Below are 17,877 nucleotides of genomic sequence, written 5' to 3'. Positions count from 1 at the left end.
TTTTGCCTATGGTGCTTGCATGCCTAGTTTTGTGGGTGTGCTGATTGAACCATAGCAGTGCTTTGATTGGATACTGAGGGAGCACATGGCTCTCACAGGCAATGTTGTATGCAATCAGCACACATCTCACTTCATGTGCCCTTGCTTTTTGTGTGTGTCACTTTAGTAAATCTCATAGGACAAAAAACTATGTTTACAGAAACCAACAGAATTTGGCAACCCTATGCATGGGAAATGGTAAACTAAATGTCTGAAGTGTGACACACAGAACTGTGGGGGGGCTGCATGCGGCCCATAAGCTGCAGGTCACCCACCGCTGATCTACTGTTTGGTATCTCTGCAGTATGTTGATGCTCCAAAGATGAAAAAAGTGACTTCATCCATATTTTTCTTGCTGTTAGTTTAATTTGGATTCTGCAGAATGAAGTATTGTGTTTATTTTATTTTCTGTGCAGTAATGTCAGATTTTTTTTTTAAACGTAGAGTAACCAGGAGCAGGTCCTTCTACAAGGAGAAGATCGCTTATATTTGAACTGTGGGGATGCAACACAGGCCCAGAATCCCAGAAGTGCTTCAGCACATTGTGACCATAAGCCTATCAGGGAAAGGAGCCCATTTTTGGATGGCAGTATAGATTCTCAGGGTTTAAGCACTTTATTAGGACACAGGCATTGGCATGTTGTACAGGTAACTTTTCATTTGTTACTCAAATAGTATTTTTGCACTTTGCTGTCACCTGATCCAGGGGGTATATCTAATTTTCTTTTTATCCTTTCAGCAAGTACTGCATTTGTTTCATATAGTGTGAAATTTTTGTCGTCCTGTTTCCTATTGATTGTTCCCGCGGTACAGCTGCTGCTTGTTCCGCTAGGTCCAAAAGGAATTCTGGCTGTACTTTTTCTTCCAGCTGTGGATTCACATCCTAGCCAACCAAGGGATTGAAAGGACTAAAGGCCTTTTTCTGACTTCATGAGAGAGAGCAAGATAACTATTTTGTTCCACACACAAATTCTTTTCCCCTATGCTGAAAGAGCATTAGGGGTGCTGGATATATGAAATACTCTGTAGAATAGATATGAAGCTTCCAAGAAGCTGTTTTGAGTAATCAGGCTTACTTGTTCCAGCATGAGGAACAATTTAGATAATTTTGAATCCATAATTTAGACACAATTTCCTGTTTACATACCTGTGTTATGGGTTTCACTAAAACTGAGCATTAGACTTGAGTAAAATTGATACCAGGCTTTAATTTATTGTATATGCAACATCTGCATCAGCATTACTATCAGGTTGCATTAGACACTGGCATCTTTTTCAAACTACATGAAAATTTAGAACATGTGGTCACAAAGAGTTGTATAAGAATGCCCACTTGCATAACTGAAAATATACAACTTAATATTGTTATTTGGCATGATTGTATTCACAGACTTTATTTAATGGGACTTCTGCATCTTTTTGCGCATTTCTTTTGAAGTTTACATCATAACTGGTCAAATCCAACTTCATGCACACATTCAGACATGCATGTCTTCTGTCAATATTATGACGGGGCTGGGGATGTGGGGGTGCAGGAGTCTGGGTTGCAGTGTATGAGGGGCACAGGGCAGGGGACTTGAGTGTATGATGGTCGGGGCAAGGGTTGTGAGCTTATCAGATAGTCCAGTAGTGATTTGATTTGTTGCTCCCCCGACCCCTTGCTGCCTCTATCACAGGGAGCAAAGGGGGGGGAGCAGAAGCTGATGCTGGGGGGAACTGGCTTAAAAGCCAGTTCCCCCCCAGCACCAGCTCTGCGGGTGCAGGGGATGCAGAGGCACAGCAGGGAAATGGAACGAGCGGGGACTGCTTCAGTCCCCGCTCGTGCCGGTTCCTACTGCGGCACTTCAGCCTTTGGAAGGTAGCAAGAGCCCCATGGGGGCTACATTTCAAAGGCTGAAGCACCACAGTGGGAACACGGAGCTAGTGGGGATTGCTTCAGTACCCACTCGCCCCATGCTTTCTGTGATAGCCCCTCCCACCCATCGCTGCCTCTGAGAGGCGGCAGGGTGGGGGGAAACATGAGCCAACTCCGGGGGAGTGGCACCGGCTTAAAAGCACCCAGCACCATTTCTGGAGTGTGTGCCCCCCCCGCTGCCTCTATCAAAAGCAGCTCTCTCCCCCCCCCCCCCTCCACAGGGGGGACAGGGGTTGCTGCTGCCAAGCTGACCCTGTTCGTGCCAGGCCACAGGCAGGGGCTGCTCTGGCACCAGCCCCTGTTCACAACAGCCTTATCCGCTGAGAACAGGGGCTGCTAGACTCAGTGCGAGACTGTTTAAAATGTAGAGCTGCAGCGTGGGTGGTTCGCGGAGCTACCCCAGCTGCGGCTCTGCAGAACGGTCCTATCAACTAATCATGTAGTTGATGCAAATTATATTGACTATATGATTAGCTTGGTAACTGCAATTTAACATCCTTGCTCAGGGCACAAGGTTGGGGGTATGTGGGGCTGCGGGAGTGTGTTATGGCAGGCGACTGGGGATGTGGGGGTGCAGGAGTTTGGGAATGTTGAGAGTATGAGGGGCTCAGGGCAGCAGGTTCAGGTGTGTATGACGGGCTCATGGTTGGGTGCAGGATTGTTATGGCAGGGGACTGGAATGGGGGTTGCAGGAGTCTAGGGATGTGGGGGTGCAGGAGTTTAGGGATGTAGGAGTATGAGAGGCTCAGGGCAAGGGGTTCAGGTGTATGATGGGCTCAGGGTTGTTTTGTGTGGAGGTGCAGGGGTGTTATGATGCTGTGACTAGATGGAGGCTTGGCCCCAGATGGGGGCTTGTTGTCCCTGCTTCATTTTAAAATAAAGTAAAATATTATGTCCAACACGAGGTTTCAATGTTGTCTTAATTTATGGAAGGATTGCGAAACAACAAAAAACAACCCTCCCAAAACACCTCACTCCCCTGGTATTCTAGCCCCATGATAGGTGGCGAGGCAGGGAGGACTGAGGGTCAAGGCTTTAGGCAGATTTACTCTTCTGGGCTTCCAGGATTACTGGATTTTGTGGGCCCCACTAGGATCTGGGGTGGGGCCAAACATGAGGATTTAAATATGTGGGAGAGGGCTGCAAATTAATGGATGGGGGGGTACAGAATCTGGGTAGGATGTAGGAGAGGGTGAGGGTGGGAGGTAGAGTGTGGGGACAGGCTGTCTGGATAGGGAACAGGAGCAGTCTGGAGGCAAGCTCTGGCCAGGGGTCAGGAGTGGACTTGGGGCCAGGCTGTCTGCTGGGGGGAGTGATGGGAGGGAGTGCAGGGTCTGGGCATGAGGGAGAAGATTTGCTTGTTTTCGTGCCACGTTGCAGGCACCATGTAACATGGCCTCCTGCTGCTCCCATTTGCTGGAAGGAAGCCTCCGGGAAGGATTCACAGGGGAAGCCTCCTGGAAGTTTGTCCCGGGGGAAGGAAAAAGGCATTTTTGGTTCCACTTGTTCCCTGTACACCAGGGGAAGGAAAAGGGCAGTGCACAGAGCCAAAAATGATGGATCTTGTTCCCTGCATGCTGGATCTAGCAAGCAGGCTCAGGGCTTTCTCCCCGCCTCCTGCACTGGCATTCCAATCTTGCAGGGGACTGTAAGGCTGTAGCACCAGCGCTGGCTCCCTGCTGTGGGAGGAGCAAGGAGTGGCTAAGTTGGGGCTCCAGAAGAGCCATATCTAGCTCCCTGGTGAGTCATATTTGGCTCATGAGCTATAAATAGCCAACGCCTGGTTTAATCCTTATATCACAAGAATGTGCCAGTTAGACTGTTCTAACAGACTTTGCACAGAAGAGTTGACCCCACCTTTTCTTCTGTTTCTTCATCACACTCAGTTACGGAAAGGAGCGTTAAACAGGAAAAGAACTATATAGTAAACATCAATCTAGACCAAGATCTGTTTAATAGCCCTTTATACACAGGTAATGGGAGGAACTGCTACCTTCACCCCATTGCCCTACTTTGTCTGCTAAATCATAGGTTCCAATTGGTAATGAATAGTAAAAGAGTGTAAACTAGACCAGACAGCGTACTTGATATTAGAGAAATGTATCCAACTGACAAAAATCTCTTCATAGTGGTTTCACTTTGCTCAAAAATACACACCTTCAATCCTTTCAAGAATTAAATGATCTTATTTTGTGCCTCAACTAAATACATTTTGTGCCTAAACTCATCTAAGTTGAAAATTTACAGGATAAAAAAATCCCTTGAAGAACTCTGTGCTGAAAAATAGCTTTGATTTCTGGTTTTTAAAAGGCTGTTGTATCTTATGGTGGGTAAAACTTAATTTGGTAACAGTTTGGATGCTTCAGACAACAGAATACTGAGTTTGTAAAGTTTGAAACGAAGCTAGAGACTTTTATAAATTGCTTTGCTTTTTTTAGCATTTGCCATCTTGGTGGTTATCAATTCATTATCTTCCTAGGTCCAACCTTTTTTAACTCTGGAAGACCTGAATCCTGCAATTTATAATTTACCTCAAACCTTGGTTGAGGTAGAAGTAGGTTTGTAAAATATTTACAGATGGGTTACAGTAAGCATCCTAAATTTTGTCTGAAATGGTTAATATCCTTATAAATTACAGATGGGAATGTAAGTGTACTCATCTTCATCCCCCAAGGAATAATTTAAATTGTATAAAAAATACTTACTGCAGTTCCATACTGTATCTCTTTTTGTTTGGGGCAGAAGTTGAGGCCAATTTACAACAGGTAACCAAGTTAAACCAGTAACTGACCAAGAAACGTAATAACTGAATCCATCAATCAAATATATATTTATTAAGAAAACAAAACAAAATCTTTCCCTTCCTTAGTTCTAGTTGTGCTTCTTGTCACTAGTTCGCTATGCTGCAGTTTGTATACAGACTAGTATAATTATTTGATGCTTTTTTATGAGAAGAACATAACTCTAGCATACTAAATAAAAGCCATTAAACAGGAGTAAAAAAGCACCTATTCTGACTCAGTTATGTCAGTACAAATCTAAGAAAATTTGATTCCTGAAATTAAGGGTCGAAGAAACCACATATAACAGATAATTTTACTGAATGGAAATTTCCCTTGACAGTTATTTAGTTGATGGGGGTGGAGGTGAAGGGGGAAGAAAACAAAAAAAAAATACTTTGCCACTAACAATTAGTAGTGTTTTAGATATTTTAATCAAAGTAAAGAAAATAAACACTTAAAATATGTTATCAATATTATTTCTAAGAAAACGATAGAATTGTATGATTCTGATCATCAGAGTTTGAATGCAAGTTTCTGAATATAAGAGAGGTTGCTGCTTCCAGTGAATTACATTTTGTGTAAATGGTAAATAAATGTTGCACATCAAGTCAATCAAAACTTACAATATATAATTCTGAAATATATTGGAAAGAGAAGAATTGCGGTAGTAAAAATATTCAGATGGTTGTGAACAAACCAAAATGTTCTGGAACAAAAAATGATAAAAGAAATAAGGTTAACAATGTGCACGTCCTTTAAAGTGTGTGAAGTTTCATCATTTTTATTTTCAGTACAGTGATCTGTATAATTTTTTTTAGATTCACAGTACATATCTGGAGAGCAACTGGCCTATAAGGGTGAGTTACTTAAAAATATCTTCATGCTTGATGTAAAATGCAAGCATTGGGTATTTATATCTGTTATAGGATGAGATTGTCACTGTCTCAAAGCAATTTACGGTTGTTGGGTTTTTTTAAATTAAAAGTATGATAGAGAACATTAGTACTCTGACAGTTTTCAAGTTGAGTATTATTCTTGAAGTATTGATCATCTTGAATAAAAGTGTGCAACCTTTGAAAGTTTCTGGGCATTTGGTTTTTCCCCCCCTAATTATTGTCTGAACAGTTTTCAGCTATCGACAAGCTGGGGCAGAATGTAGCTGTTGTTGGCAAGTTTGGTTTTGCACATTATTCTTTACTCACCAAAAAATGGAAGTTGTTTGGGAACATTACCCAGGTGAGTTCTGATTAGTTTAACCCGCTTCTGTGTGCAACTTAAACTGATTGATGATATTTACAATATTTTGCATATATTTTTAATTTTCTACCTAATTATATTTTTTCTAATGAATCTCTTGAAGGCTGAGATTGATTTTGTATGTATTCACATGAAACACGTGAAAGGTATTATAATTTGGAACATTCTTGACAATAAAATATGTAAATGTAGCAAACATTTTCAAACCTGCATCTCTAAAGTGAGATTCCTAAATCAGTGTCTAGTCTATGTGGGAGATGTAGATGTGCCTAACTTCTGAAAAGTATGAAACTTAACTTTAAGCACCCAAAATTGCTGATTTTGGCAACTATACTTTAAAAAGATGTAGATTTTCTGAAGAGTACCAGTAAATTGATGAATCAATCATACATAGAACTTGACTTTGTTGAATAGTTTTTGATTATCACATACATCTGGCATCTTTTGAAGACTCATTTTTAAGAAGTAATTACTACTGAATCTGTCATGTGTAAACAAAATTATTACATCAGCAGTGATATTATTTTATATATAGTTTACAAGAGGTTTTCAATTGTGTGTAGTCTGTAGGAGGCTTATATATTTATTAAATGTGTCTATTATTTTCTAATTATTCATTTATTTTTTGTATGTATAAGTTATGTGATTTGAAACTTGGAAACCGCTTATTACCTTGCTGACTTTATCTTTTTTATTTTATTTTAAGGAACAGAATATGATCGTAACAGGCGGCATAGCCTGGTGGAATGATTTCATTGTTCTTGCATGTTATAATTTAAGTGATCGCCAAGAAGAGGTGAGACTTTCATTTCTTCAAGCAAGCTATTCAAGTGTTATTTTATTTAAATAGTAGGCAAGTTCAAAATTAATTTTATGAACAGGAAAACACAAACAGAACTACAGGAATCTCCGCTAATATAAGTTTCTTTCATTCAGGCCTCAATATTTGGAGTATTTTGATTCTGCCTTGCATCAATACTTGCTTAACTAATAACTTGTGGAAAAGTAATGCATTGACATTAAAAGCCATTTGCATGTTAAGACAACATAAAAGCATATATTCATGGTCCTTAGAAATGTGACACAATTTTAAATGCTGGCATAAAGTTGTGATGGGTGTTGTTGCTGGGGGCCCCTTGGTCCCTGAATGTGCTAAATTACCATCAAACCCACCTTTCTGCCCTCCTTTGTGCCATTCAACTCTCCTGCTGAGCCAGGTCGTTGAGCTGCCTCCAGCAGTGACACAGATAGGGTCACAGTCCTGTACAGTATAATACTCCGCTCTGGAAAGGCTCAGCCAAAGGGACTTACATCAGCACCTAGATGTACTTCCCCAATGGGACCTGAGCCCCAGATAAATCTATCTTACTCTGTGTAAAGGTTTGTGTGGGGTAAATTCATGTTTGCCCCTCTTTCTCAGGGTAAAGAAAGATACACACAGACTCTTTGCCTCTCTCTCCTCTTATTCCTCACCTGGTAACAATTACATACACTGGATTTAGTAATAAACCAAAAGTGATTTTTATTAAGTATAAAAGGTAGGATTTCAATGCTCATAAGTATCAGAGGCGTAGCCGTGTTAGTCTGAATCTGCAAAAGCGGCGAGGAGTCCTGTGGCACCTTATAGACTAACTGAAGTGTAGGAGAGCATAAGCTTTTGTGGGCAAAGACCCACTTCGTCAGATGCATGTAGTCATGATGACTACATGCATCTGACGAAGTGGGTCTTTGTCCACGAAGCTTATGCTCCTACACTTCAGTTAGTCTATAAGGTGCCACAGGACTCCTCGCCACTAATGCTCATAAGGGAAGACAGAATGTAGGTCACTAAACAAAACAAAATATAAATGCAAGCTAAGTTTAATACACCGAGTAACTGGTTTCATGTAATATCTCATCCTCAAAGTTGTTCTGATAAGCTTCCGGAAAGCCTTTCAATCTGGACTCAATCCTTCTCATTCAGTTTTACATATTTCCAGCAGTCATCTTGGTTAGGGTTGCCGTATTCATAAAGGGTATGTCTAGACTACAGGCTTTTATCGACAGAAGTTTTGTTGACAGATAGTGTCGACAAAGCTTCTGTCGACAAAGAGCGTCTAGATTACATTCAGTTCTGTCGACAAAGCAAGCTGCTTTGTCGACATGGCAGTGTAGACGCAAAGGACAGTTTAGATGCGATAACGCCTTCTGTTGACAGAACTCTGTCGACAAAAGGCGTTATTCCTCGTAAAATGAGTTTTACCAGCATCGACAAAACTGCTGAGTTCTGTCGACATTATGTCGACAGAACTCAGCGGTAGTGTAGATGCAGGTTTAGTTTTGTCGACAAAAGTCCATTTTTGACGACAAAACCCTGTAGTCTAGACACACCCAAAAGGAAGTGTATTTTCATAAAACATATGGAATATCCCATCACAAAAGGTTTTTGTGTTTCTAAATATAGAGGCGCGTGTTTGTGTGTGTGTGTGTGTGGGGGGGGGGGGAATCTTGTGTAACTCTTCAGTTGGTTGGGGCAGTGACTAGGAATTTTCCTCCTTTTTTTAAAAAAATTGTGGAACATAAAAATCTTTCTTTGTTCAAGTCCTGCCACTTTATAATTGGGTCAGTTTTTAACTTATTGTTGATATAAGTACCATAAAACTACCAGTTAAGCTCTCAGATGAATATACAATGTAAAAACTGCATCCTAAAGTGCCTTGCTAGGACTCTGAGAACCATACCTTAAACATCTATATGAGACATTTATAATGGATCTGTTGTTGAAATATTTGTTATGTTGATGTTGTTTACAGTAAAAGAACTCTTGTTTAAACCATTTAATTGTCATCACAGCTAAGAATCTACCTGCGAACATCCAATCTGGATAATGCATTTGCACATGTCACCAAAGTGCAGGCAGAAACGTTACTACTCAGTGTCTTCCGGGACATAGTAATATTGTTTAGAGCAGATTGTTCAATTTGCCTTTATAGTATTGAAAGACGACCTGATTGGTGAGTATGATTGGAGCAAATCTATAAAATTATTTTGCCCCTTTTTATAACAGCTAGCACATTGACCTGGCATTTTTTGGGTCCTTATGGAGGGGCGAAGGTCTGGTAGTGTGGGAGGTGCGGGAGTCAGGGCAGAGACTTAGGGATGTGGAAGGCTCAAGGGAGGAGTCTGGAAATTAGGGGGGTACAGATTGAGGGTAGGGATGTTACATTTTGATTAATTAACTAATTGAATAGTTGATGGGATTTCCATCGACTGTTCAATTAGTTGATAAGTACTAGCACCATGTTCCACCTTTGAAATGTACAAGAACCCCTGCTGGCCCCGGGCTCCCCGCAGCGCTTCAATCTTTGAAATGCTGCCACTGCGCCGCTGCCTCCCCTCACGGAGCTGGAGCTGGGAGGGAGCCAACTCTTAAACTGGCTTCCTCCCACCCCTGCTGCCTCTTTCTGATAGAGGCAGCAATGCGGGGTGCGATGTGACTAGTCGCATCACTAGTGGACTATCCCATAAGCTTCTGCTTGTCGAATAGTCGATTAGTCGCTTACATCCCTAGTTGGGGGAGGGGAGCTTGGGCGTGGGCGCCACCTACCTGGGGTGGTCCATAGCAGGACCTTGCTGCCCAGCCGGCAGTGGCTCCCTGGGACTGGCTGCTGTAGTGGGGTCCACATTGCCCAGCTGGCAGCTGCTTCCCCAGGGCAGGAGTGCTTGCTTACCCCCCGTGGGCATTCTGGGGTAAAATTGTTCCTGCTATCACACCTCTCCCTTTCCATTTGATGAGAAACAATCCCATTGCATGCATATCCCATTGTCCCGGCACAGCCAAACCTTCATCTTGCTTTAAGTTCCTCTGAGAGGAAGCTACATACCAAATTTGGTGGTCCTAGCTCTTCTCGTTTAGCAGGAGTTCTTGAACAAACCAAGGGGGAAACAAACTCTCTCAAATATATAGTAGACTAGAAAATGTACCTGGTGTTGCTCGGGTCTTTGATTCACGTTTTGCTTTTTGGAAAATAAAATGAAAATGTACATGCTTCATTTAAATCATTGCTCTGGGGTGGGGATGAGGATGAGGGGTTCAGTATGCAGGCTGCTCTGGGGGGAGAGGACTACTGCAGTGTTCTTTCTCTGCAGAAGCTTGGAGCCAGGTGAGAAGTGCCTTTCTAAGGCCGCTGCAGATCCAGTGGGTACAGCTGAGCTGTGGGGGGGAGCATGTCCCTCGGCTGAGGCAGATCCAGGTTCATCTGCCCCTACCAGAGTGAGGAATGCAGCAAACTATTCCCTTGCTCCCTGATGAAGGGGAACAGCCTGTAATGTTCCTGTACAGATGGAAGGGAGGCTCAAGGCAAGCGTAGTACTGGATAGTGGTAGAGAAGTGCCCCTTTCACCTGTCTTGTGATTCTATTTTCTGTAAGGTTTTATGAGAAGGCACATCCTGTTTTCCTGGCACAACCAAACACTGACCTTGCTTTAGGTTATAATAAGAGGAAGCTGTATGCCTAATTTGGTGATCCTACCTCTAACCATTTAGGAGGAGTTCTTGAACACACAGATGGATCGACAGACACAAACTCTCTCAAATATATAGGTACAGGAGTATCTTTCTTTGATGAACTGTTAGGCTGAAGATTCATCAAGAGACTTATTGAGACAACTTTTCAAAACATAGCGTTCATTTTTCGCAATTCTGTCACCTCTACGTAAAGGATAATGCTCAAAAGGTGGATGAATGGATTTGCATATTTGGAGACTTGCATGTACACACGCCAACTCAGAAACTTTTTGGAAGTTTGTCACTTTCACACAATTTATGTGCAGGTTACAGCACTTGAAATGTGCACATACCAAAAAGGGTGACAGAATTTGAGGCACTTTTGAAAACTTGGCCCAATCTAGCTGGTTAGGGGAAAATAGCCTGAGCTTCTAGAGTTTTTCTCTTCGGACCTGTATCACACGTTGAGATTACAATAGAATGCCTCCTGGCCAGAGCCTGCACATGGCAGCCGGTCCCCTTGCATACTCCCATCTCCTGCCCCAGGTCACAACCCCCTCCTCCACCACAGTCTCTTACTCAGAGTTCCCTTCTGCACCCAACCTGCATCCCAGTCTCCTGCATATCATGGAAGGGTGCAGCCTTGGCCATTTACCAAATTCTTGGAGTGGCCCCCCATAAAATTAATGCCCACCTCTGTACTAGAGGAAGATGGTAGATGGACTGATTATGTTTGCAATTACTATTGCTTAGCTGATTTTAAGTATCTGTATCTCTAGATGTGTTGAGTTCCAGCCCACTCCTTGATGTTTGAAATTGTAGCTTTTAAGTGTCCTTTTATTTTTAGCATAAACATGTGTGTGAAAACTATGTACAAATTTAATAATTTATAAAACCTCTAAGCAGACCTGTGATTATTTAAGCTGTTAACAAGTAACATTACAAAATCTGTAAAGCTCTTTTTTAAATGGAGAATTTTAAAAACATCTAACTGTACCCACTAGTTAATTCTGTTTAATTTCTGTTTTACATTGCATTCACTATAGAAAATTAGAGGAAATGGTCAGGGCCAGAAGACAGTTGTACATTTTGACATTTAAGGTGCAGCAAAAGAGAGGTTTTATTACTAATCGTGTAGCACTTAAAGATCAGTCAGACTTTTTTTTGTTACTTTAGAAAGCTTTATTTAGGTAAGGCAATAAGATTTCAGAAATTGAATATACATTCTTTTTTAGAAATTCGAGTGCTAGTGTTTAATAGTTTGTCAGAATGGAACTTGCTTCTGCAATCCAGAGCAAATGTCCCATTATTCTGTCTGAGCAAATATCTGTATTCACATTATATTGCTTTACTGGATGTAACAGTGATACAAAATCTTTTCGAGATTTGGTGTGTCTAGAATGAAGAGAATTCTAAGGGTTCTAAATGTTTCTCAAGAAAGGATATGAAGAATCATGTGTGAATGGATATGGTCTGTTAATAAGAGCAGGTTTTATTGAGGTTTTTTTTTTTTTTCCAGTGAATTCTAAATGCTATAGTTTGTCCCTTTCAGGAAGTGAACTGGGTTGTTTTAAAAATCTAGACTGTGTAGAGCTTATGTAGCCGCTACTTTGGCTTACTTGATATTTTTTTCAGAAAACCTACAGCATGAAATCCCTCTTTTCAGTGCAGGCTTTTATTTAGAAATTTGAAGATACTTGAACCTCTGAATAAATAAGTAAATGTAAAGGAGAGAAACTTGTCCTGTGTGTGAATGCTCAGGTGGAGCTGTAGTTTCTGCAACAGATACAGGATTCATGACCTAAAAGTGGGTCCACTATTTAAGGCACTACAAGATTCCCATAGAAAAGAGGTTTTCTAGCTATGGGTTTCAATTAATTACTTTTTCCCTTCTAATTTCTTTCTCTTCCTCTTCTATCATGGCAATTTAAAATCCAGACTGCATGTCTGCAAAGAAGTAGAGGTCAGGACTACTAGCTTTTCTGCCCTCCCCCCCCCCCCCCCCCCCCCCGATGATTTGTTGTGTGAACTGGGAGTGGCTTTGGGATACAGGAAGATTGTTCCAGGTGATGTGAGAGACACTTCCATTGTTTGGAGGAGCTACAGAGATCGGTACCTGATGGAGCACTCAGGTAGAATGATGAGTACATGCGATGGGTGAGAGTAGTTCCATGGAGACTTTAAAAACATCAGTGTTTCAGGGTTGTGTTAAACAAATAGGAACTGGTGGAGCTGCTGGAGAATGGAGTTGAGAATTACTCTTTATGTGCCCACAGTCTAAGCTGAGTACTGGGAGGCGATAAAAGAAGGTAGCTGTAAGGACAAGAAAAGATAAGACCATGGGGATATCACAGGAGGTGGCATCACAGTGGTAACAAATGTGCTCAGTGTTATAGAGCTGCTCGTATTGTAGATAGATTTATAGCATAGCAAACAGGGAATAGGTGAGATCTGAATCAGGGTGGGTAAGGTTACAGAAAGTGAATAGTGAAAATGTTTTAACTTGAAAAGCAAAATGCCCAAGAATGGCTTTCCAGCCCATAAAAATTTTGGTCTCAGATACTTAGCCAAAGAACTTGAAATAATGCCCCATCTCTTACCAGTGTAGACAGGAGTCATCAAAGGCACATACGTACACTTGAATCATCACCATAAAAGTGGAAATTAAGATTAAAGGGAGAGGAAGGATAGTGTGACAGGAAGGGTGTGAAAAGTAAATCTTAACTCCATGTAGGAGGAAAAGTCTTGGTGGAGAGGAAGCTGTAGGACAGAAGGCAGAACCATTTGGTGTGAAGGATTAGAACCAGAACAAGAGAGAGTGTAGAGAGACTTGGATAACTTATTGAAGCAGTCTAGATCAGTGTTTCTCAACCTTTTTTTTTTTTAAATAAAGTACCTCTTTAAAAAACTGTAAGTATCCCCAGTACCTATATTTTTCAGACACACACACAAAATTTTCTGCCATTGCAACACATTTATTTAAACAACTTAATCGTAGCCGAACGGGCAATGAAATTTTTGGGTTTAAAAAGTACAAAAATAATAAAGTGCTGTAAAACTTAAAACAAAAATTCAGTTTTCTCCAAATTTCAGCTATGTTGACGTACCCCCCAGACTTCTCTCAAGTACCCCAAAGGATACTCGTACCACTGGTTGAGAAACACTGGTTTAGGTGGATGGAGTTGTCCACAATATTGTCACCTGCATTGAAATCTGAGATAAGGAACCTTAATCAGTGGGGAGGGAGATAAATGTTTTCTGACTTGGAGGAGAATTGTCCCAATGCATTGTTCAGAGAAACCCAGATTAAAGTTATCACTATTGAGGTACATTCTTGAGCACTTTGCTCTTTCTTCCTGTGTTCTCATAAATTATCAAGATTCGATAAAGCAGCCTAATCTATATATCTGAGAGAGTCTGTCTGCCTGTTCAAGGACTCACAAACAGCAAGATCTAGGATTACTTAAAGCAAGGTAAGGTTGTGCCAGGAAAATGGGATGTGCCTGGAATGGGATTACTTCTCATAAAGCCGTACAGAAAAGAGACAGAATCACCAGACAGGTGAAAGGGGCTGGCTGGGTATGCCTCCACCCTCCAGGACTGCCTCAGTCCCGAGCCTCCTACCCCTGAGATGCCTTTTAGCAAGGGCCAGCGAGCTGAAGCTCTCCTCCTCCCCGGTTCATACGGGGATGTTGATGGCTGTTGCCTTTCATCAGGGAGCCAGGAGAAATGGCATAGTTTGCTGGATTCTTCACTCTGGTTGGGGAGTGCAGGCAGTAGATGAACCTGGACCTGCCCCAGCCAGGGGACGTGCAGCCCTCCCTCAGTTGTGCATGCTGGTTCTGCAGCAGCCATGAGAGGTGTTTCTCACCTGCCCCAAGCTGTCGCAGTGAGAGGGTTGGGCAAGTCCTGTCTCCCCAGGGCAGCCTGTACAGAGCCCCTTATCTCCAGCCCCAACATTTATTTTCCTAAAACAAAAAATTAACTGAGTTTAAGGATCCAAGTAATGCCAGATAAGACTTCTAGTGGGTTTATTAATGTAACTTTGCTCAGTTCAGAGGAGTGGCCTAGGTACAGTTTCACAGTTTAAGGGAAAATTGTTGTGGTTTCTTGTAAAAGCTCTGCTGCCTGAGGTTAAATGAGTATTTTTTTGGTCATTAAGGGTATGTCTACACAGCATGCTTATTTCAAAATAAGCTATTCCAGAAGAAATGCTCTGAAATAGCTTATTTCAAAATAGCACGTCTATACTACAGGGAAGCCTGAAAATTAGTGCAAGGCAGGTTTCCCTAATGTGAACATGCTACCTTGATTTAGAGCCCCAGGAGGCTTTGAATGGCCGTGGGAAGGAGCTATTTTGAAATAGCAGCAGTGAAGCATCTACGAAATAGGTATTTTGGAATAGGTGTTATTCCTTGTGGAATGAGATTTACAGAAGTTGGAATAAGCTGTTCATTATTTCAAACATATTTTTAAATAATGGAATTATTGTGTAGGCGCGTTCATTGTTGTTTTGGAAATTCAACACTGTAATTTGTTGTTCGGAAATAATGCTGCTGTGTAGACACACCCTATGGGTTTAGAAACTAGCTGTAATTTTCCATTAATTACTGTTAGAGGAGATGTGTTCAGCACCTGTTTTTTCCCTTTTACAGTCCTAACCCTACTGCCAGTATTCAGGTTCTCCAGGAGGTATCCATGTCTCGTTACATTCCTCATCCTTTCCTTGTAGTTTCTGTAACTCTGACATCAGTGAGAACAGAGACTGGCATCAGCTTGAAAATGCCACAGCAGGTATGAGTCTTTCCAATATCTATTAGTGGCTGAAATATAGTAAAAAATAACTGTTGATAGTCTTGGAATTGGTAGTTTAGTTTTAAAAGTTCTATCTAAGTGTTAGTTTCAGACAACAGCAACAGAGAGTTATTTTGAAGATGTTTTCCAAATATTTATAAAATAGAAGCCCAAAAGAATCAAAACAAAAACAAACCTGGGATATATTTAACTATTAAATAGCTGTGGGTCTGAAATACGCATTTTCTGGATCAGGGCCCATAAAATTCTTTGCATGTTCTAGAATAGTTTGGAACCCTTTTCTAAAATGTAGAACCCTGGACACACAGAAGGTGCATCTTTCTGAGATTATCTACCAAAGTCAATCAGGCAATAAAGCTATCTGAAGGAGCTGTTGAGTCCTCAACAATATATTTTTATTGGACCAACTTTTCATCTTAGGTACTTATTGTTACCATAGTACTGGAATGTCTCAAATTTGTAATGTGCTTATCCTCACAACACCCCGTGAGACAGTGAAGCAGCTATTATACAAGTGAGAAACTGAAGCACAGAAGATTTACACTGCAGTTGGTGTGTGCTTCCCAGCTTTGGAAAATGAACGTTAGCTCGGCAATATTTAATGCACTAGCTCAAGCAATGTGGATGTTACAACATGGGCTAGCCATCAGTGTATATATCTAGAGGATCAGGTGGGCTTTATTTGGGTAGCTGGTCCAGGCCACAATATCTACATTAGCATTTTAGCATGCTAGCTCTTCTTGAGCTAGCGCAAGCCTGAATGTTAGTGCTGAGAGGCGCACTCCTAGCTGCTGTGAAGGTATACCCACAGTGGCACAGTATCTTGCCCAAGAATTCTGTGCTGGAACAGGGAATTGTATGGCTAGTGCCCTTGATCCTGGCCCATCATTGATTCACTTCCTGCTTTGCTCTGAGATGCTTCTTGCATTTTGTTCTTCCTGTGTACAATGCTTAAGTTGCATTACACATTCTAAATCATCATAAGCTATAAGACACTGTTTCTTGCCATTCTTAGCTACCTGCAAGAAAATATTCATAAGCAAAAGATCAAATTCAGCCTGCGTCCCAGATGCTGAGAATCTACTATGCAGGTCCTTCTAGCCTCATAAAAACTGGATGTTGGCTTAATACATGATAGCATGTAAGCTGTCAAGCAGTTTGATTTAAGTGTAAAAGAAAAAGTTTTCAGAGATCCTAGTGTCAGCATCGTATTCTATATTTAAGATTAAGTGCGTGTCTATGGATGGGAGAATTACATTGCAGGCTGGTTCCCTGATTGTTTTTATGTCAAGAAATTCCATACCAAATTAGTTGAATTTACAAGTAAAAAGATATTTGTTCTAATTGCCAGCTCTGTACATTACTCTTGAATATAAAAATTAAGCTGTTTTTCTCTAGACCTAGCGTTAACTATGAAGTCCCTGCAGTCAAGTCTTGATTAAAAATTCTGATGCTGATGCCTCCCACAAAAAGGAATCCACCTTCCTGTTCTCTAGTTGTGTGGCTTCTTCTTTGAATGCTTGCTCATGTCTCTTGAACTTAGGGGTGTGTGGTTACCACGTGCACGAATACCAGAAGTTGTTTCCCTCTGCAGTATCCATAGGAGAGGTGTGCACATACTGGAGTATATAGGGCACTGCAGGCTCCTCCCACCCTCAGTTCCTTTTTGCTGCCCGTGATGACTCTTGAAACTGTGCTGTTGCAGCTAAATTGTCCTTGTTCTTCTAGTTGTTTGTAGTTAAGCTTCCCTCTGTTGTAGTTTAAAACCCTACAGTACTTAGTCACTTATTAGTCGTTTCCTACCTCCCCCCCCCCCCCCATCCTGGGACTTGGCCTCAGGATGTGGCACATCTTGGTCTGCAGGCTTTAAGCAGTGTCATCGTTGCAGGAGGCGAATGCCCATTAGCAAGCCACGCACTAGCTGTTTATGGCACTTGGACAAAGGACACATCACTGATAAATGTAGACTTTGCAATTGCTTCAGGCCCAGGACTAAAGGAGACTTGTGGCTCAAAGCCCATGTTATGGGATCTGCGCTTGCCCTGATGCTGCAGCAGCGCTCTTGATTCAGCACCGAGCGCTGCGGTGTCAGTATGCAGTGCCCACCAGTACAGTCTGCCAGCTAGCACTGGTCTTGTCCTGTGGTTCCAATGCAAAAGCCTAAGCAGTCTGGGAGAGGAAGAGCTTCGGTTTTAACTCGGACAGGATAAGTTTGGGGGAGATATCAAGGTCCTATACTGTGCAGTTCTCCACCTCTGCTGGGTTTGAGAGCCATAGTTCACGCTGAGCAGAGCAGCCCAACCCAGTCCCCACCAGCCTCCCCAAACAGTGACAGTTATCCTTGCTAGCTCCATGTGCCTCCACACTGGAGGCCCTACAAGCATAGCATGATATTATGTCCTTCCTCGTGCTGCCCACTAGGGATGTAAACTGTCCCTTCAGAGGTTAATCAGTTAATCTTGGAGCAGCTCCCTGGCCCATAGAGCGATTTGAAAGGGGGCTTCTCTAGACCAGCTAAGCCTGCTGCACAGCTCAGGCTGTGTTGGGCCCACTGCACTGCAGGTGGGGCTGCTTCAGCCCAG

General features: G+C 42.0%; 1 protein-coding gene across 2 annotated transcripts in view; it reads left to right on the top strand.

Annotated features, from left to right (window-relative positions):
- The window catches only part of RIC1 (RIC1 partner of RAB6A GEF complex), a 128,834-nt gene that overhangs the window by 78,345 nt on the left and 32,612 nt on the right, over positions 1–17,877 (top strand). For both annotated transcript variants that reach the window (XM_075931611.1, XM_075931610.1), the window contains exons 12-17: positions 484–687; positions 5,556–5,594; positions 5,863–5,973; positions 6,701–6,790; positions 8,827–8,987; positions 15,136–15,274. In XM_075931611.1, coding sequence (XP_075787726.1) covers positions 484–687; positions 5,556–5,594; positions 5,863–5,973; positions 6,701–6,790; positions 8,827–8,987; positions 15,136–15,274 — 744 coding nt within the window. The remainder of the gene's footprint in view (positions 1–483; positions 688–5,555; positions 5,595–5,862; positions 5,974–6,700; positions 6,791–8,826; positions 8,988–15,135; positions 15,275–17,877) is intronic.

This window comes from Pelodiscus sinensis, chromosome 6 (genome assembly GCF_049634645.1).
Source record: "Pelodiscus sinensis isolate JC-2024 chromosome 6, ASM4963464v1, whole genome shotgun sequence".
Classification (NCBI taxonomy): domain Eukaryota; kingdom Metazoa; phylum Chordata; order Testudines; family Trionychidae; genus Pelodiscus; species Pelodiscus sinensis.
This window is presented reverse-complemented; position numbering and strand designations above follow the sequence as displayed.